The 20,630-nt window shown below is 73.2% G+C and overlaps 2 protein-coding genes across 2 annotated transcripts; one reads left to right on the top strand and one right to left on the bottom strand.

Annotated features, from left to right (window-relative positions):
* Nucleotides 1–588: 588 nt before the first annotated feature.
* Nucleotides 589–1,590, bottom strand: AURANDRAFT_4067 (hypothetical protein; the record flags this gene model as incomplete). Its single annotated transcript, XM_009036500.1, has 2 exons — nt 589–1,143; nt 1,315–1,590. Coding segments are annotated over 2 exons (831 nt in total), but the record flags the coding sequence as incomplete, so codon positions are not given.
* A 12,249-nt stretch (nt 1,591–13,839) lies between these two features.
* Nucleotides 13,840–15,374, top strand: AURANDRAFT_36844 (hypothetical protein; the record flags this gene model as incomplete). The annotated part of the gene is made up of 1 exon (XM_009036859.1): nt 13,840–15,374. One exon carries the CDS (start codon nt 13,996–13,998, stop codon nt 15,325–15,327), a length of 1,332 nt encoding a protein of 443 aa, XP_009035107.1.
* Between the last annotated feature and the right edge of the window lie 5,256 nt (nt 15,375–20,630).

The following is a 20,630-nucleotide window of genomic DNA, read 5'->3' as shown; positions in this document are numbered from 1 at the left end:
AAGATCTGGGCCACGACGCCCGACGACGAGGAGACGATCTTCACGGAGCACGGCCTCGACGCGCTCGAGGCCTTCGCCGAGACCGGCGACGTGTCCTTCGACGTCGACGCGACGGAGCCGCTGCCGCCGACGAAGGCGACGATTTTCGAGTTCAACTACCCGCACACCGGGGAGTCGAACCCAAAGTCGAACCGGGCGCTCGTCGCGGCCGTGCTCGAGTCCCTGCGCGCCGCGCTCGCCGCGGGCAAGGCCCGGGGCCGGCGCGAGGCGCGCGTGACGCTCTGCGCGCGCGGGCCGGACGCCTTTGCGGGCGACTGCCGCGACCTCGCTCCCAAGGGCCTCCGCTTCGTCGGCGCCTTCGAGGCGACGAGCCCGGGCCCGGGCTACGCGCACGCGCCCGCGGGCCGGTGCCCCGCGACGTGGCGCTTCGAGGCGTCCGCGAAACCCGACGCGCCGCTGCCGCCGTGGCTCGCCGCCGCGATCGAGGAAACGCAAAGAGAGGGGGCGTAAGGGTGGTGCTGGGGGCTCGAAGCTGGGGGAGGCGGAGGCGGCGACACGACGAATCGGCGCCGCCTAGGTGAAGTGGGCCCAGAGGGCGATGGTCGCGTCCTTGCCGCCGACGGAGAGGCACTTGGCGTCGTCGGCGTGGAAGGCGAGGGAGGAGATCTGGTCGCGGTGGCAGCCGTAGTTCTTCGACGCGCAGCCGCGCATCGACGGGAACTTCATGAGGCGGAGCACGTTGTTCGCGCCCGGCGCGACGACGACGTCGGACTTGTTCGACCGGCAGACGGCGGCGATCTCGTGGCTGTGGGCCTCCGTCTCCGCGTCGAAGATGCCCTGGACGGGCCAGCCCAGCGCGCAGGTCCACGACGCCCACTGCGTGTTCCTGAGGGAGTACGCGTTCGTGATCTGCTTGCCGCGCGCGACGTCCCAGAACAACACCTCGTGCGCGGCGTCGTTCGTCTGGAGGATGGCGCCCTCCACCGAAAAGTCGAGGTGGAGGGGCGTGGAGCTGTGGCCCTTGAGCACGAGGCGCCGCTTGTAGGCCGCGTCCGCCGCGAAGACGTAGATGGACTTGTCCATGCAGCACGCGGCCAAATTCGCGCCGTCGGGCGAGAACTTGAGGTCCGTCACCGCGCAGCGCTTCTCCTGCTCGCGCGGCGCCGCGACGCCCGCCGCGTTCGTCTCGTCGCCGCCGTGGCCCTCGGCGGCGTTCGTGAGCACGACGTGGCCGCCCTTGTGCTCGACCTTCTGCGCCGCGCCGGGCGGCTTCGCGGTCTTGCCCTTGGCCGCGCACTTGCGGCGCTGGACGACGGCCCAGCCCCGCGCCGACGGCCCCGCGCCCGACTCGCACGTCGCCAGCAGCAGGTCGCCGCTCTCCGTGCCCAGCGCGAGCCACGCGCCGTCCGGGTGGAACGCGACGGCCGTCGCGCGGTCGGGCAGGCGCAGGAGCTGCGCGAGGCGCCGGTCCGTGTTGTCCCAGAGCCGGAGCGTGCGGTCGTTGCCCACGGACGCCATGACGGGCAAGGACGGGTGGGCCGCGAGCATGTTGACGCGCCCCACGTGGCCGTGGTGGAAGATCGCGAGGCCCAAGCCCGCGTGCGCGGCCTGGGCCTCGCGCGCGCAGTCGCCGAAGCCCGCCGCGTAGGCCTTCTGCGCCTGCTCCGGCGACTCGGCGGAGCCGTCGACGGCCGCCGACGACGCGAGCGTCGCCTCGACGACGGCGAGCGCGTTGCCCTGCGTGCCCACGAGGAGCTTCGTCTCCGCGTCGTCCCAGCAGAGCGACCGGGGCGCGCCCAACAGCGGCGCCTGCGCGGCCACGAGGAGCTCGCCGACCTGGACGATGGGCGCGTCGCGGATCGCGCCGGGCCCCGCCGTGGACGCGAGGAGCCAGAGCTTGACCTTGCCGTCGCGGCCCGCCGTCGCGACGCGCGCCGCGCGGCCGCCCCGGAGCGCGGAGCCCGCCGCGCAGGCCACGTCGAGCACGGCGCCGTCGTGGGCCGTGCCGTGGAGCGCGACGCACTTGCCGCGCGCGAGCCAGCGCACGAACATCATCGGGCTCGCGTTGCCGTCGACGACGTCGACCTGCTGGTCGCGCGGGAACGCGTCGTCCTCGAGCTGCTGCCAGACGCAGACCGCGCCGCGGTCCGTCGCGAGCACGTAGCGCCCGAGGGGCATGGCGGGCCCGGACCGGTGGTCCTCCGTGTCCACCGCCGCGGCCATGGCCGTGAACGTCACGTGCTGCAGCTCCGGGTGGCGGCCCACGGGCGCCGCGTTGCCCTCGACCTTCCACTGCGTCGGCGGCGCGAAGCCGGACACGGACCCGCGCTTGTGCCGCGGCGACGTCGACGCGCCGCCGCCGCCGGGGAGCTGGCCGGGCGCGCCCGCGGCGCTGGGACGGGCGACGCAGGTCACGGTCCAGAACTTGACGTTGCGCACGCCGCAGGTCGACAGCGTGTACTGGGCCTCGTCGGGCTGCAGGTTGCCCACGCGGAAGTCCGGGTGGTCCGGCCCCACGGGGGACGTGATGGAGTAGAGCGCCGGGTGGAACTCGACGCCGAAGACCGCCGCGTTGCCCGCGCGCTGCGACACGAGCGGCGCCGCGCGCTGCCAGTCCCAGAGCGTGAAGGTGTGGGACTCGTCGGCGCACATGGACAGGAGCAGGTGGCCGCAGGGCGAGAACCGTAGGTGGGACACGTGGCGCGACCCCTGGGGCAATTGTAAATCCGCGACGGGCTCGATCGCCTTCTCGTCGCCGAGCTTCCAGATGCAGACCTTGGGGCGCCGCCCGGCCTGGCCCGACGCGAAGACGTCGTAGCGCGGGTGGCGGCTCACGGCCGTGACGGCCTCGCCCGACGCCGCGTGGCCGTTGAAGAACCGCTGCTGGTTCCTCGGCGGGTCGTGGACGACGACCAACGCCGCGGCGGGGAACACGGCCGTGGCGCCGTCCTTCATCCAGACGGCGTTGCGGCCGCCGAAGGTGCCCTTGCGCGGCGGCTCGCCGGCATACCCATGGACGTGCTCGAGCCAGAGGTTCGACTCGGGCGCCTCCGCGGGCGCCCGCTCCGCGCCGTCGGGCGCGAAGACCGTCGACTTGCACTTGGCGTAGCGCACGGCGGCCTGGGCCGCGAGCGTGCGCACGGCCTTGGTCTCGTGGACGCGCCGCGCCTTGTCGTGGGACGCGAGGTTGGCGACTCGCGGCAAATTCTCGTCGAAGGCCGGTTCCCCGGCGTCCAAATGGCGGGGCACGTACTTCTTGGGCTCGGGCATGCGAGACTCGGCGTCGGCGGTCTTGGGCTGGGGCCGCGTCTTCACGCGGGGCAGGCGGAGCTTCGACGCGGCCTGGCGGTGCTGCGCGCGCTCGTCCATCTTCGACATCGCGCTGTTCTCGGACCGGGAGCTCCGCGGCGCCTGGCTCGCCGCGTGGCGGGCCCGCGACCGCTTCTCCGTGCGCGCGCTGAGGAGCTCCTGCTGGGAGAGCAGCTCGTGGCGCAGGCGCTCCATGGCGACGCGCACGGACTGGATGACCGTGTCGCGCTCCTCGAACTCGGCCTTGATGCGCTCGTTGACGACCTTGGCGATCAGGTCGATCGTCGCGGTGTCGGGCACCGCGGGCGTGACGGACTTGGCCGCGGCCTGGGCCGCCGTCGCCTCCCGCTGGGCCTCGATGGCCCGCGCCTCCTCGCGGGCCCGCGCGGCCTCGGCGTCGCGCGCCGCGGCCTCGGCGGCGGCCTGGCGGCGCTCGGCCGCGGACGCGGCGGCCTCGAGCTGGCGCACGAGCGCCTGGGCCCGCTCGCTGTCCTGGGCCGCGTTTTCCGTGCCCTCGACCTTGAGCCGGCGCATGGCTTCGGCCTCCTCCTCGAGCTGCTGCGACTCGGCCTCGGCGCGCGCGAGCGCCTTCTGCATGCCGCGGAGGCCGCCGCGCGGCTGGTCCTCCTCGGGCCGCTCGGGCGCCTTCTCGGGCGTCGTCGGTTTTAAAGAGCGGCCCGCGTGGGGCGCCTTCTTCGGCGGCGTGCCCTCGGGCCGCTTCGGCGGCGGCGGCGCCGCGCGCGGCTTCGGCGGGTCGGCCGCCGGCTTCGTCCACGACGTCTCGTTCGTCTTCACGTTCCAATAGTAGGTCTCGCCGGCGTCGTCCTCGGCGGACTCCCAGTCCGGGGGCAGGTCGCCTAAATCTTCCACGGGCGGCGGCGCGGGCTCGGCGTCCTCCGGCGGCGGCGCCGCGGGCATGAGCTCCTCCTCGGGCGTCGCGGGCTCCTCGTACGACCCGCCGCCGTCGAGGCTCAGGCCGCCGTCCTCGGCGATCTCCTCGTCGGGGCCGTCGACGACCTCGACGTAACTCGCGGGGAAGTCGCCCTCGAGCCCCCGCGCGCGGCCGCGCCACCAGTCGTCGTCTTCCGTGCTCACCACCTCCACCAACTCGCCCTTGACGAGGGCGAGCTCGTCCTCGCCCGCCGCCGGCGCGTAGTCGTAGAGCGCCCGCGCGTAGTAGGCCGGCATGGCGCCAGGGGCACGACCACCGCTCCCGGCCGCCGCGGCACCCGACGAGCACCGCCCCGGGCCGCACCAGCAGTCCTGTTCCCGGCAAAACGAACAGCTTGCTGCCCCGGATACGTGAAGTTGGGGGCAGCAAACTGCCCAGCAAGATGTGTTCAATGCAGGCTCGAATCTTTTTGTCCGGGCCCGCAGAGCCTTGCCCTTGCAAGCTCGGCTCTCGTGCAACACCTGAGGCTCTGTCGTCGCGTCGTCGCGCCTCGGAAGTCTAAGCCCTTGTCGCGCCTCGACGCGCCGCCGACGCAGCAGCGCACGCGTCGTCGCCCTCGTCGACGTCGGGGCCCGCCCGCTCGCCGCCGCTGTGCCGCCGTATCGTTGACGCGTGGAACGTCAGTGTTGTCGACGCCGACGATTTCGGCCGCGACCAAGCATTCGAAGGCGGCGAGGATGATGGGGCAGGTCGAGCCGCGGCGCTCGACGCGCGCGCCCATCGCGCGCCCGATGAACATGAGCGAGTACGCCAAGGCGCCCGTGTCCATCTTCTCGCCTCATTACGCGCCGACGCCCGACGAGGCCGCGGCGCCGCCCCGGGCGGCCGACGGTGCGCGGGGCGCGCCGCCCGCGCCGGCGAAGCGGCCCGCGCCGCCCGCGGCGAAGGAGCGGCCCGAGGGCACGCGGCGGTCGACGCGCGTGCCGATCCCGCTCGGGAGCCTCGACATGGCCGAGTACGCCAAGCCGACGACGCAGTCCATCTACGCCGCGGGCTACGCCGCGGCGGCGCCCGGTGCGCCCGCGGCGGCGGAGCCCCGCGTGTCGACGTCGCCGCCGGCGAAGCGGCCGCGGCCCGCGCCCAGGGCGCCGTCACGGTCCGACGAGGAGCGCGCGGCCGCGAGCGGCCTCCTGTCCGTCTTCGCGGCCGTCGAGGCGTCGGGCGACGAGTCGGCGACGGCGGGCAGCGCGTCGTCGTCGCCGCCGGGCCCCCGGCGCCGCGCGCCGTCGCCCGCCGCCGCCGCCGCCGCGGCGCCGCCCGCGGCCGCGCCCGAGCGGAGCCCGAAGGACGTCGTCGACGCGCTCGGCCTCGCGCTCGAGCGGGCGCCCGTCGACGCCCTCGCGCCCGACGAGCTCCAGGCGCTCCAGTCGAAGCTCTTCGCGCTCTCCTACCGCATCACGGGCGTCCTCGCGCAGCGAGCGTCCACGGCGTAGGCGGCCGCGCGGGGCCCGCCGCCCGCGGCGCGCCCCCTCCCCCCGCGGAATACCAAAGCAAGCATAGAACACCTAGTAGGAACGACAAGCCTAGCGCGCGACGGCGACGTCCGCGCGCTTCGCCACGTGGCGGAGGTCGCCGTTCGAGAAGCGGCGGCCGACGGCGCCGGCGCGCCAGCCGAGCTCCGTCGCGGCCCAGGCGCCGAGGACGACGGCCTCCGCCGCGTCCGTCGTCAGGTCCCGCGCGGCCCAGCCCGGCAGGTCGTCGGCGAGCTGGCGCGCGATGAGCCGCGCGGCGTGCTTGGCCTTCTTCGCGTCGAGCCGCTCCTTGGGCGCCAAAACCGCCGAGCGCCAGTCCTCCGGGTCCACGAGCGTCGGCGCGCCGCCCGCGGAAATCGCGACGAAGCCCCGGGCCTCGAGGGCGCCAAAGGCCTCGGCCGCGAGGCGCCGCGACGTGCCCTCGCAGACGACCTTCGTCGCGGGCCGCGCGGGCGACACGCCGCAGCGCGCCGCGGCCGCGGCCACGGCCGCCGCGCCGTCGTCGCCGTCGTCGGCGGACGCGAAGGCGACGAGCGCGCCGGCGGCGTCGTAGCAGGCGACGCCCACCGTGCGGAGGCCCAGGTCCACGGCCAGGAGCAGCGGCGGCGCGGCCTCGTCGGCGGCGATCGCCGGCGCCGGAGGGGCGCGGAGCTCCTCCGGGGTTTCAGCCTCGACGACCACCGGCCGCTCGCCGCCCGGCGCCGCCACGTTCAGCGCGACGAAGCCGCGCTCGAGGCGCTTCGCGCGGCCCGCGTTCGCCGCCGCCGCGTTGACTATAAGAGTCGGCTTTTCGCCGGCGAGTGCGACCTCGGCCGCGCCCGCGGCCTCGTGGATGTGGCCGCAGACCCAGAGGGGCGGCGCGCGCCCGCCCCGCGCGCAGGCGTCGCGGAGCGTCGCTAGCAGCTGCTTCGAGCCCGCGGAACGGTCCTGGTACGTGACGTCGAGCGTGCCCCGCGGCGGCGCGTGGCTCAAAAAGACGTCCACCGTTCCCGCCTTCAGCTCGCGCGCGAGGTCCGCCCCGAAGGCGCGGTAGGAGCCGTGGGGCGCGCAGTAGACGCGGCAGACCTGGCCGTTCGCCAGGGGGAGCGCGACCGGGCCGGCTTTCGTCGCGTACGTCGCGTTCGAGAGCGGAAAGTCCGCGCGGCTCGGGTCGTGGTTCCCGCGGAGCACGACCTTGTGGGCAAAGTCCTGGCGCGCGAGCCAGGCGTCGAAGGCCTCGTGGGCGGCGCGGTTCGCCCCGCGGACCGCGCCGTCGAGCGCCCAGTCGCCCGCGTGGATCAGCACGTCGCCGGCGACGTCGACGTCCGCGATGGGGAAGCCGTGCGTGTCCGAGACGACGACGACGCGGGGCAGGCCGGGGAGGTCGAAAAAGACGTCGTCGTCGCGCTTCGTCGAAGTAGAGGACAGCGCGAAGCCGGACGGCCAGGTGCCCGACGCGTGCGCCCGCCGCGCGTCGAGCTGGCGCAGGAGGTCCAGCTTCGCGCGCGGCGCCGTCGTCTTCGGCTTGCGGCGCAACACCGGCGGCGCCGCGGGTCCCGCGCGCGTCTTCGCGTCCGCGCGTCGGTCCGCGCCGTCGTTGACGCGGGCCTGGAACCGCGCGAGGAGGCCGTGGCGCTCGTCGACCGCGGCGTTTCGCAGGCGGCCGTGGAGCGACGCGGCCCGGAGGACCCGCTCCCAGGTCTTCTCGCGGCCGGCCACGCCGCCGCCGTTCTTTCGGATCGCGGCCTCGAAGACGGCGGGATCTAAAACGCCCGCGGCGGCCTCGAGCTCCGCGTCCGTCGACGCGAAGACCTCGGCGTCCAGGTTCGCGGCGCTGTTGGCGGCGAGGCGCGCGCCGATCTCCGCGGCGCCGCGCTTCGCCGCGAGGCGCTTCGCGCGGCCCGCCTTGGCCACTCGCCGCTTCGACTTGACGCGTTTCAGCGACGCGCGCTCGCTGGACACCGCGACGGCCCGGGCGACGGCCGCGAGCCGGTCGCCGGCGTCGCTCGGTGCGGGTGCGTCGTAGGGCTTGGCGGTTTCTTCGACCAACACGGCGTCGATGAAGCGCATGGACCCCGCGATCTCCAAGCGCTGCGGACCGCTAGGCGCGGACCGCGCGGCCTTGCGGCACCGCGCCACCAGACCGCTGTCGGAGGTCACGACGGACAGCCGTAGAGACTCGTCGGCGTTGAGGAGCCAGGCGACGTCGCGGGCGATGGCGTCGTCCGCGGACTGTTGCGTGCCGGCGAAGCAGAGCCGACAGTTCGGTTCGGGGCCGGGCGACAGCGCCTCGTGCGCCAGGCCGTGGTCGATGTAGAGCACGGCGTCCTGGCCGCCCGCGGCGTAGCGCCGCGCCTGATGCACCAACCCTTCGGCGCTGAGGCCGAAGCCCGTCTTGCCGCGCACGTTATCCCCATCGATGAGCACGAGGTCGCCGGCGGGCGGTTGGGGGTGGTCCGGCAGGGCGCGGAGCCGGAGCGCGCTGCGTCGGTGCCCCGGGGCGGCCCCGAGCAAGCCCAGGGCACCGTGCAGGGTGCAAATCAGCTGCAGAAGGTTCATTTTGCGGCCGCCCATGCCTCAACTCCCTTCAACGAGTGAAGGTGCCGTCGGCGATCGCCTCGATCGAGAGCTGCGCTGCACTCGACGCCCGCCTCGCACGCTGCCACACGCACACACAAAAACCGCTCAAAAAAACCATGTCCGAGGGCGGCTTCTTCGCGCTGCGCGTCGAACCGGGCGAGCCCGGCATCGTCAACGTGCCCGACGACCTCACGCTGACCATCTCGCACGTCGCGGCGGCGCCCGACGCCGGGACGACGCGCCTGAGCCTCGTGACGACGGACTACACGGGCGCGACGGCGGCGGCGCACCTGCTGACGCTGCAGCCCAAGAAGCAGGACCACGCGCTCGTCGACCTGTCGTTCCCGCCGGGCGAGGCCGTCACGTTCGCGGCCGATGGCGGCGCGGTGGACCTCTGCGGCGCCATGCAGTGCGTCGACGAGGGGCCCATGGGCGCGACCTACGACGACGACGACGACGACGACGACGACGACGCCGAGTACCGCGCCTACATGGACGAGCTCGACGTCGCGCGGCGCTACCTCGACGGCCCGAGCGACAGCGACGACGACGACAGCGACGCGTTCGCCGACGAGTTCGTCGACTTCTCGGACGACGACGACGCCTTCGACGGCGACGAGGAGCTCGAACGCGCCGTGCGCAAGCGGTCCATCGACATCGACGACGACGCCGTTAAGCGCCTCGCCGCGGACGGCTCCGACGACGAGTCCTCGGAGGACGAGCCCGCGCCGCCGCCCGCGAAGAAGAAGAAGAGCGCGGCGAAGAAGAAGAAGCTCGCGGCGAAGAAGGGCCGATAGGCCGGCCGCGCGCATAAGACGTCCGAAAGCACGCTGCTTTTGAAGCCTGGGCTCCACCGGTGGGACGTCGAGGGACGCGCCGGATCGATCTCCGAACTCCGACCCTCTCCGGGGCGGCTGCTTACGCGCGGCTAGGCCCGCTTCGCGGGCACGTCGTCCCAGGAGAGCGGCGGCGCGCCGTCGCCGCGCTCGAGGTGGGCCTGGAGCTTGCGGACGGCGCGCTTGCCCATGGACGGGTATTTCGACGCGACGAAGGTGAGGTAGGCGACGGTCCGGACGACGATCGGCGACGTCGCCATCGCGGCCGGCGACCGGCCGACGAGGAGGAAGAGCTTCGCGTCGACGGCGACGCAGCCGAGCGCGCAGCCCGCGGCCATGAGCGTGAAGATGAGCACCTTGTAGGCGAGCTCGAAGGACACGACGGCCCGCGACCGGAAGAGTCGCCGCGTCGCCCCGACGGACTGCCAGCACATGATCGACTCGTTGAGCGAGCTCATGAAGGCGAGGCCGTCGATGAAGAGGAGCCACGTGTGGCGGTCCGGCAGCGCCACCGCCGGCTCCCAGTCCCAGCCCGCGAGGTAGGGCGCCGCGAAGGGGATCATGAGCACGAGCACGGGCACGTGGTGCCCGACGATGTCGCCGCCGGACCGGCAGCGCGACAGGGGCACGACGCCGAGCGCGCCGATGGCGAAGAGGTCCCAGCAGTACGACACGACGCAGCAGGCGCTCAGGCGCGCGATCTCCTCGAGGCCCGGCGCCTACCAAGTGCGTCGGTGACGACGTTTTCGTTTCAAAAGCTCTCGAACATAGTCGTGGCTGCAAGGACGCTGCCCGGCGCCAGGGGCGTGTCGTGGAAGCCGAAGATGTTGCCCAATGCGATGCCAAAGCACTTCGTCGCCTGGAGGAAAGCGCCGAAGTGCAGCACGCCGGCGACGGCGCAGACGGCGCTCTTCGACGCCGGCGGGTCGCGCTGCGGCGCGAGGGTGGGGGCACGGCACATCGTTCTCGCCAGCCCACGTCGACACGGAGATACTGTAACCGCAATGTTTGGTGCTCTTCGCCAAAGGAGCAGCTCCTGTGGCAAGAAGTCGTCGCAGTCCAGCCGCCTACGCCACTCGTCGTGCGCTGTCCACTGCACACACAGAGGCACGATGCTGCTGCGTCGAGGCCTCCGCCATGCAATTCGACGCCCCGCGGCGCCGCGCGTCCAGAGAAGCGCCAGCTCCCAGCGCAACGCAACGACGACAGCCCTCCCGGCCGCGCTGGGCCTCCTCGGCCTCGGCGGCGCGTCGGCCTGGTGCCTGTCCATCGAGGACTGGTCGAAGCGCGTCGACGACCCGGCGCTCGAGGCCACGTTCGAGGGCTGGACTAGGGCCGACGCGGCGATCGTCAAGGACGGCCTGGCCGCGAACAGCGCCATCTACGACGCGCTCGGCGCGCGGACCGAGGGCCTCCGCCAGTACAAGATCTTCGCGAAAAAGGACGGCTCCGCCGTGTCCGCGATCGCGACCTTCGGCGACTGCTGCGTCGGCCACCCGGGCGTCGTCCACGGCGGCGTCACGTCGCTCCTCTTCGACAACACGCTCGGCTGGGCCAACGCCTACTCCGTGCTCGGCGAGCGCGGCGCGGACCTCGAGGCCGCCGCGCTCCGGAAGTCGAGCACGAAGCTCTTCGGCTTCACGGCGAACCTCCACGTCAACTACCGCAAGCCCGTCTTCGTCGGCACGACCGTCGTCATCGAGTGTGCGCTCGACCGCGTCGAGGGCCGGAAGCGGTTCCTCCAGGGGAAGATGACCTGCGCCAAGACCGGCGCGCACCTCGCCGACGCCACGGCCCTCTTCGTGCTCCCGCGCTCGTAAGCGCCAGTAAGCGCCCGCGTTAGGAACACCGGGCGGCCTAGGGCGCGACCTTGGACCGCTGGTGCTGCGGGAAATTCGTGACCGCGGGCTGGGACCGGTACGCGCCGATGACATAGGGGAACGCGGGGACGACGTCGTCGCCCTCGAGGCGCACCGTCGCGTAGTAGCGCCAGACGCCGTCGGCGCCCGTCGCGCCGTTGCAGGCGTCCAGATCGCCGCTGCCCGCGACGAAGACGGGGTCGCCCGCGGACACGTCGAGCGGGCCGACGAAGGACGGCCGCGCGAGCCGGACCTCGCCGCCGAAGACGCCGATCGGGCCCATGATGGGGTGGCCGTCGAAGGCGACGCCGATGCACTTGGACGGTTCGCCGCGCGCGATCTGCTCGGCGAGCGCCTTCGCGAGCGGCGCCGCCGTGAGGTCCGCGTCGTCCTTGAGCGCCGCGATGAGCGCGTCGGGCGCGTCGAGGCCCAGCGCGGACGCCCCGACGACGCAGCGCGGGTACTGGTGGTAGTGGCTGCGACGGGAGGGAAAGGGGTCGCGGCGATGAGACGCGCGAAACGGAGGCGCCGCGGGAACGCGCTACTGGCCCCGGCCGTCCGGGTGGCCGCAGCATTGGTCGAAGGACTCGTCCTGGTTCGCGAACATGCCCTCCGGGAGCTTGGGGTTCGTGTACTGCATGTCGCCTGAGAGTACATCCACTTCGCTTTATCGCACACAGAGGAACCTCGTTCGCCGCAACGCGCCGTGGTAGATCGGGACGCCGTTCAGCGCGATGCCGATGGGCCTGCGCGGGGATCGAGCGGCTTCTTCGAGGAGGTTCCGGGCGGAGCGTGACGCACCCCATCGGCGTCGCCGTGATCGGCGTCTCCAGCGGCGCGCCGGGCACGACGGGCACGCGGAAGCGGTAGTCCTGGGCGACGATCTTGTTCGGGTTCCGGTCCAGCCGCCCGCTGCGGCAGAGGCCCTGCCAGTCGCTCTCGACGGCGACGCCGCCGCTGATCTTCCGCGGCGCGTAGTCGGGCACGCCGTTGCACATAAAGAGCAGCTCGTCGCCGGTCTCGCGGACCTCGACGCGGTTGTAGAGCGTCTCGCCGTCGGCGCAGAGCACGGGCGCCTTCGGGGCCGCGGCGAGCGCCGCGGAGCCGACGAGCGCCGCGCCGAGGCCGTGCCAGCTTGCCGCGTGGCCCTCGTCCAGCGGCCGCGCCGACGCCCAGGCGCGGTCGAAGTCCGCGACCTCGGACGGGTCCGCCGCCGCCGCGGGCATGGAGTCGCCGCCGCGGCCGCCGCGGCCGCCGCCGAAGCCGCCGCCGCCGCCGCCGAAGCCACCGCCGCCGCCGCGGCCACCGCCGTAGTCGCCACCACCGCGGCCGTAGCCCTTGCCGCCCTTGCCGCTTCCCTTGCCGCCTCCATAGCCGCCGCCCTTGCCATAGCCGCCGCCTTGCCAGCCCTGTCCGTCGTAGTTGCTCATCGTGTGGCGCGAGGGCGTAGAGCGGGGCAGCCTTGCAATTCGCTGAACTTGCAGTCAAACATGTGTTCAACCAAGGCCCTCCGCGACCCCGCGGATCTCGACGCGTCTCGCCGCTTCCTCATGTTACGTCCCCCCCCGCGCCGCGTCGTCGTCGTCGGCCTTGGGCCGGTCCCAGGTCGTCCGCTGCGTCGCCGCGTGGTAGAAGTAGGCGTAGCCGTTGGCCTCGTCGACGACGCGCGCCCAGCCCGGCGGCAGCGCGTCCGGCTCCTCGGCCGGCGCGGCGGGCGCGTCCCACTGGACTTTGCCCGACGCCGCGTGGTGGTAGTAGTGTTTGCCCGACGCCGCGTCGAGCGTCGCGGCCCAGCCCGGCGGCAGCGGCGGCGCCGGTCGCGGCGCGGGCGCGGGCCGCGCGGTCTGAGCCGGCGGGAGGCGGGGCACGGGCTTGGCCTGGGGCGCGTGGCAGTAGCCCCCGGCGTTCGACGTGGCCTGCTGGTCCTTGGCCCAGCGCACCTGGATGATCTCGCCGCCGTCGACGCGGAGGCCCTGGCCCGTCATCGCCTCCTTCGCGAATTCCGCGGCGGCGCGCGCGGCGTAGGTGACGAGCGCCCAGTGGCCCTTCGTGCCGTCGAGGATGACGCGCGTCTCGACGACCTCCCCAAAGGCGCCGAAGGCCTTGCGCACGGCCGCGTCGAGGTCGCCCGCGACGGACCGCGACCTCGCGCCCGCGCCGCCGCAGAGCTCCGTGCGCTTCTTGGGCGGCGCGCGGAGGCCGGAGACGTGGAGCGTGCAGTTGCCCGTCTCCATTGCGCCCTCCTCCTTCTTGCCGTGGTGCCGCTCCCAGGCGCTGAGGAGCAGCGATCTCTTTCGTCCGAAGACGTCGTACGTCGCGTTCAGCACTTCCCCGTCGTCGTCGTCGTCGCGCCGCGGGATCTCGTGGCGGTGCGTGCACGCCGGGCCGTCGGGGCAGCGGCCCCGGGCGAAGTCGAGGCAGAAGAGCCGCGCGCCGTCGGTCGAGCCCTCCGTCGCGCCGCAGTCGAGGTGCGGCACGCACCGCGTCATAGAACGTTTCCGGTGGCTCGGCGTGATGTCGCCCAAACGCGCGAGGCCGCCGGCGTCCTCGTGGCCGTACTGGGACCGCAATTCCCTGAGCTTCTGGCTGTCGAGGCCCATGGACGCCAGGTCCGTGCGCGCGTCGGGCTCGTCCATGGCGCACTCGATCTGCACGCGCGCCAGCTTCCGCGGCGGCTCGCGGACCGCCGCCCCGCCGTAGCCCGCGCTCTCGGGGAGCCGCTTCCCGCCCTCGGCGGCCTCGTGCTGCATGCGCGCGTAGGACTTCATGGCGAGCGGCGCGGTGGCGGGGGACTCTCAAGCGCTCTCAGGCCGGTCCATTGCCACAGCTCGCTCTCGGCCAATCGGGCAATCGCCTCGCGCCACCACCGCCGTCGTCGACGTCCGCGTCGTGCGCCGCGCGCCGGTGAGCCGCCGCCGATCCGGTCCGCGCCGCCGCCGCCGCCGCCGCCGCCGCCGTCCGCGCGCGAAAAAGAAGCGCCGCCGCGCCGTTCCTCGCCTCAGCACACCATGCTGAGCCAGTTCTTCGTGCTGAGCCCGCGCGGCGACACGATCATCTCCAAGGACTTCCGCGGCGACTCGCCCCAGGGCGCCGCCGAGGCCTTCTTCCGCAAGGTCAAGTTCTGGAGCAACGACAAGGGCGCGAGCGGCGCCGCGCCGCCCGTGTTCCGCGTCGGCGACGTCACGTACGTCTGGGTCAAGAAGTCCGGGCTCATGTTCGCGTGCAACTCGCGGTTCAACTGCTCGCCGTCCATGACGCTGGAGCTCCTGAACCGCGTCGTGAAAGTGTTTAAAGATTATTGCGGCGTGCTGAGCGAGGAGGCGATCCGGAAGAACTTCATATTGATCTACGAGCTCCTCGACGAGGTCATCGACTTCGGCTACCCGCAGGGCACGTCCACGGAGAATCTGAAGGCCTTCGTCTACAACGAGCCCGTGCTCGTCGACGCGCAGAAGACGCGCGTGCCGTCGCTGTCCGCGAAGACGACGCCGTCGACGTCCGTGCACAAGCCCATCGCCGGCGGCAAGTCGTCGGTGATGGGCGGCGCGCGGTCCGACAAGAACGAGATCTTCGTCGACATCCTCGAGCGGCTGACCATGCTCTTCTCGCCGTCCGGCGCCGTCGTGAACTCCACCATCGACGGCTGCATCCAGATGAAGAGCTACCTGTCGGGGAACCCCGAATTGCGGCTCGCGCTCAACGAGGATCTCGTGGTGGGCAAGGGCGGCGCCTACGGCGCCGTCGTCTTAGATGATTGCAACTTCCACGAGTGCGTGCGCCTCGACGACTTCGAGTCGTCGCGGCTGCTGAGCTTCCTGCCGCCCGAGGGCGAGTTCGTGGTCTTGAACTACCGGTGCACGGGCGACTTCCGCGCGCCGTTCCGGGTCCTGCCCCAGATCGAGGAGAGTTCGCCGTTTACGATCGACGTCGTCGTCCTCGTGCGCGCGGAGATCCCGGAGACGAACTACGGCGGGAACGTCGTCATCACCGTGCCGTGCCCGCGGACGACGGCCGGCGCGTCGTGCGGCCCGCCGAGCGGCGGCGCGATCGGCCACGGCGCGGACTACGACGCGGCGAACCGCAAGCTCGTCTTCACCGTGAAGAAGTTCCAGGGCGGCGTCGAGCACGCCTTCCGCGCGAAGATCACGCTGTCCGCCGTGTGCACGGCGCAGGCGCGGAAGGAGGTCGGCCCCGTCTCGCTGACCTTCGAGATCCCCATGTACAACGTCTCCAACCTCCAGGTCAAGTACCTCCGCATCGCCGAGCAGTCCAAGGCCTACAACCCCTACCGCTGGGTCCGCTACGTCACGCGGTCCTCGTCCTACGTCTGCCGCTGCTGAGAGGTTGCGCGGGCTTAGGGCGCTCGCCTAGTAATGCGGTAGACGCGGACGTCCCCGCGCGGGTTAGGGCGGTCGCCTAATGCGGTGGACGCAGACGTCCCCGTGGTCGTCAAAAAGGGGGCCCGCGGCGAGGCCCGCGGCGGCGCACGCGGCGAGGAAGGCCGCGAGGACCTCGTCCTCGGCCTCCTGGACGGGCCGTCGATCCGCGTCGAGCTTCCAGGCGCGTCGCGGCTCGTGCGCGAGGAGGCAGACGGCGCTCGGCGCGAGCGCGGAGCTGATCGTCGCGACGAGCGGCGCGACCTGGCAGGTGAGGTAGAGAGCGTCCGCGGCGAGGACCAGGTCCGCACCGGGTGCGTCGACGCCGTAGGCCAGGGGCGCGACAGAGCACACGTCGCCGAGGCCGTTCGCGGCGACGGACAGACGCAGCGCCTCGAGGACGACGGGGTCTTTGTCGGTCAGGAGAACCCTGGACGCGCCGAGCTTCGCGGTCAAGAGGCCCGGCAGACCGCATCCGGCGCCGAGCTCCACGACGGTCTTGCCCACGACGTCTTCCCCCTCGAGCGCGCTCGCGAGCGCCGTCGCGCCCTTCCACAGATCGAGCCCCGTCGCGTCGTCGTCGGTGGCGCCGCCGGCCGGCGGCGCGGCGCCCGCGTCGCCCGCGGCGCGGAGGTGCGTCACGATCTCGTGCGGCCCGAACATCGTCGTCACTCGCTCGAGCCGCGGGCCCTCCGCGACGCGAATCGTCGAGTCGGACTCGAACCGCGAGCCCTCGAGCCGCGGGCCCTCCGGCGGCGCGGCGCGCGGCGGCGGCCTCGGCCGGTCCGCGCGGAGGCCGTCGAGCCTGGCCTCGACGCGTTCGAGCTGCGCGCGCTGGTCGTCGAGCTTGCGCCCGAGGCGGCGCTCCATGTCGCGGCAGCACTTGTCGACGTGCGCCGCGAGGCGCGACTCCGCCGCCGCGAGGAGCCGCACGCCCATCGTCGCCAACATCGCCGTCGACGACGAGTCCGCGGGCGCCGGCGCGGGCACGCTCGCCGCCGCGCCGTCGGCGACGCGGCCCGCGCCGCCGCCGCGCCGCTGGGCGCCGCGTAGCGCGCCTCGACGGCGTCGAGCCGCGCGGTCTGGCCGCCGCCGCGGAGCGACAGCAAGCGGAGCGTCGCCGACTCTGCACCCTTGGGCGCCGCGGAGACGCGGAAGCGGTCAAGGGCGCCGGCGACGGCCTCGCCGCGGATGGTCGAGACGTAGGTGCTGTTGATGTAGAGCTCGACGTTGCGGGCGTTGGACACAATCGCCACGGACTCGAGCGTCGCGCCTGCCGTGCCCGTGAGCATGAGTTCACACTTGCTGTCGTCCGCTGGTTTTGTGAGGACGATCGGTGCTGCGAGGTCGAGTTGGCCGTCGTTCGCGCGTAGCACCACGTCGCCTTCGGACGCCGGCCAGGTGCAGCGCAATATTATTGGCGCAGCCATAGCCCTTTTGCTGTGGTAATCCGCGATTCTTGCCCTTTTCAACCTACAGCTGTGAGATGGCAGGCCGATTCTGGCCGCTCTTCGCGCTCGTCGCGGCGCGCACGCACGCCATCAACCGGCCGAAAGTCCGCGCAACGATCCCCGCGGACGGCAGGGCCCTCGCCTGCGCCTTCGGCGTGCTCGGCGGCTTCGACAAGTGCGTGCAGGTGCTCGCCGAGCGCCGCGTCGTGTCGCGCCGGGCCGCGCGCAAGGTCATGCACATGGGCGCGGGCCCGCTCTACCTGCTCTGCTGGCCCATGTTCAGCGCGTCGCCGAGCGCGAAGCGCTGGGCCGCCGTCGGGCCGCTCGCGCTGACAATGAAAGCTTTCCTCGCCGGCGCCGGTCTCGTCGACGACCCCAAGACCGTGGCGTCCATGAGCCGGTCCGGCGACCGGCGCGAGCTCCTGCGCGGGCCGACGCTCTACGGCGCCGTCTTCGTCGCGGCGACGCTGTGCTGCTGGCGCGAGCTCGGCGGCGTCCTCGCGCTGCTCGCGCTGTGCGCGGGCGACGGCATGGCCGAGGTCGTCGGCGCGTCGCCGCTCGGCGCCGCGTCGCCGCGCGTGCCCTGGTGCCGGCGCAAGTCCCTCGCCGGCTCCGCCGCCTTCTTCCTCTCGACGCTCGGCGCCGGCGCGGCGTTCGGGCTCGCGTTCGCGCGCCTGGGCTGGTGGGCGCCGCTCCCGGCGCGCGCGCTCATCGCGGGCGTCGCCAAGGTCGCCGCCGCGTCGGCCCTCGTCGAGTCCCTCGACACGGGCGACTGGGACAACCCGCTCATCTTCCTCGCCGCCGCGGCGACGGCGAAGCGCGTCTTCCCCTAAAATGAATGTCTTGGTTGAAGTTTTTTACGACTCGGAGGCAGCCCGGGATCGACGTTGGAATGGCGCCGACGACGCCCGCGGCGACGCCGCGCGACCTCGTGCGCGCGGCGCTCGCGTCGTCGGTGCGCAAGGACCTGCAGAAGGCGGCGAAGTCGACGGGCGCGTGCAAGGCGAACGGCACGAACGCGCACATGATCGCGAGCCTCAACGACTGGCTCAAGAGCGAGGCCGAGGCCGACGAGCCGCGGCGCCCGGCGCCGCAGGCGCGGAGCCCGGCGCCGTCCTTCGGCACCGCGACGCCGAGCCCCGTGGCGCCGTCGTGCGCGAGCCTCGGCATCAGCGGCCTCAAGGACGACGCCGCGGCGCCGCGGCGCGACTCGACGGAGAGCCTCCAGGTGACGGACCTCGCGGACGAGCTCGCCAAGGTCGCCGTCGACGACGCGCGCCCGGCCCTCGGCGACGTGGACAACGTCCTCAGCGCGCTGCCCACGGACCGCGGCGCCGCGATCAAGTCGACGGGCCCCGCCGCCGAGTGGCGCGGCACGCATGTCCGCTTCGACTAGGCGCGCGTTATGACTAGGACGCCCTAGCCGACGCGGCGCGCGGCGTCGGCGTCGAACGCCGCCGCCAGGCGCGCGATGTGGTCCGGGAAGATGCCGCAGCAGCCGCCGACGACGGACGCGCCGCTCGCGACCCAGTCCGCGGCGAACGCGAGGTACTCGTCGGGCGACAGGTCGCGGTAGGCGCCCGTGCCCGAGTCCGCCGTGACAAAGCCGTTCGCGTAGGCGCCGACGTGAGCGCCCGGCGGCGCGAGGGCCTTCAGGACGGGGATCGCCGCGGACGTCGCCTCGGGCGAGCAGCAGTTGACGAGGAAGCCCTCCACCCCCTCCAGGACGCCCGCGGCGTCGAGCGCCGCCAGGGCCTCGTCGATGGACTCGCCGCTCCGCAGCGCCGGCGCGGCGCCGAGCGCCGGCATGCGGCCCCCGACGCCGGTCGGCGGCGCGTCGCGCAGCGTGTAGGACACCCACACGGGCCGGTCGCCGTCGACGGCGCGGGCCGCCGCCGCCGCCGCCGCCGCCTCGGCCGCCGTCGACATGGTCTCGCAGAGGAAGAGGTCCGCGTAGGGCGCGACGGACTCGGCGATGAGCGCGTACTGCGCGCGGTTCGCCTCGAAGGCGCCGACCTTGTCCGCGCGGTAGCTCTCGGCGAGCGGCGGCAGGCAGCCCGCGACGCGCACGCGCTTTTCCGGCCGCGCGGCGACGGCCGCGCGCGCGGCGCGGCCCGCGGCGCCGACGAGCTCCCGCACCTTGGCGTCGAGCGCGTGCGCCGGCACGTCCGCGCAGAGCTCGAGGCAGCCCGGGATCACCGCGTAGGAGTTCGTCGTGATGACCTCGGCGCCCGCGTCGATGTAGGCGACGTGCGCGTCGCGGACGAGGTCCGGCCGCGTCGAGTTCGCGAGGGCCACGCCCAGGAACCGCGCCAGCGTGCCGACCTCGCCCTCGATCTTGATGCCCATGGCCTTGAGCTGGTGGCCCATGCCGCCGTCGAGGACGACCTAGGAGGTGCAGCGCGGTGACCAGTGACTGGGGGGACGTTTCGGGGCAGCCCATTCGCACGGGGCAGCCCATTCGCACGGTTGGTCCTGGGACCAGGCGTTGACAACTCTGGAAGTGAAAAGTCCTTGGGAGCGGACGCGGGGCGCCACGGGCCGCATCGTTTTGGTCGCGAGGGAGGGGAGGGCAGCTTCACAGGTCGACGACGATGGAAGCCAAGGCCCGACGTGGGAATGCACACGAGACGAAGACGGCAATAAAAACAGCTGAATCGATGATGAAGGCAATCAGCTGAAGGTGCTTCTGCGAGAGCATGGAGCGAGGCTGAGCCGCGACGCTCGTGCGGACCTGCTTCGACATCGTGGACGGCTAGAGTGCTTCCAGGACTCGCCGTTGACGAACCCGCAGCTCGTGCCGCTCCTGGCCGAGATGGTCTCGGCCCGCCAGCGCGAGCGCTTGAAGCGCCGCCGCGCGCGCGACAACAGACCCCGCGCCGCGCCGGCGGAGGACGACACACACAACGACGACGAGGAGGACGACCGCGGCGACCGGTTCCAGGCCTACGCCGACTACTACAAGCGGCAGAAGCTCTTCCCGCGCTCCGGCGACCATGTCGCCTTCCTGCGGTCGCTGCGCGCGCCGTTGCCGGCGACCTTCCGGCGCAACGGCCTGCGGCCGGCGGCCTTCGACGCGGCCATGGCGACCTTCGACGCCGTCGCGGCGCGCTGCCGCGGCGACGTCGTCAAGACGCTCGCGAGCGGCGCGTGGTGGCGCCTCGACCTGGGGCGGAGCGCGCTCAAGCACGCGGACGACCCGGCGCTGCGCGCCTTGAACGGCTGGCTCCAGGCCGCGGCGAAGGGCGGCGGCGTCGTCCGCCAGGAGCTCGTGTCCGGCGCGCCGAGCGAGCTCCTCGGCGTCCGGCCCGGCGACGCCGTGCTCGACGTCTGCGCCGCGCCGGGCTCGAAGACGTCGCAGTACTGCGAGGCGGCGCGCCTCGTCGTCGCCAACGACGCGGACCCGCGGCGCGCCTACATCCTCGCGTCGAAGCTCCGGAGTCTGGGCTGCTCCTCGAAGTGCGTCGTCACGTGCCACCGGGGCCAGGCCTTCCCGGCGACGGCCCTCAAATTCGACCGCGTCGCCTGCGACGTGCCCTGCTCGGGCGACGGCACGGTGCGCAAGATCCCGTCGCTGCTCAAGGTCTGGGCGCGGCCCGGCCGGCGGCTGCACGCGCTCCAGCTCCAGATCGTGCTGCGCGGGCTGCGATTGCTCAAGGTCGGCGGGACCATGGTCTTCTCGACGTGCTCCTTCGACCCGCTCGAGAACGAGGCCGTCGTCGCCGCGGCGCTGCGAGCGTGCAAGGGGGCCTTCGTCGTCCGCGACTGCGCGTCCTTGGTCGCGTCGAGCCCGCTCCTCGCGTGCCTCGCGCCGCG

This window comes from Aureococcus anophagefferens, assembly GCF_000186865.1.
Source record: "Aureococcus anophagefferens unplaced genomic scaffold AURANscaffold_5, whole genome shotgun sequence".
Classification (NCBI taxonomy): Eukaryota; class Pelagophyceae; order Pelagomonadales; family Pelagomonadaceae; genus Aureococcus; species Aureococcus anophagefferens.
This window is presented reverse-complemented; position numbering and strand designations above follow the sequence as displayed.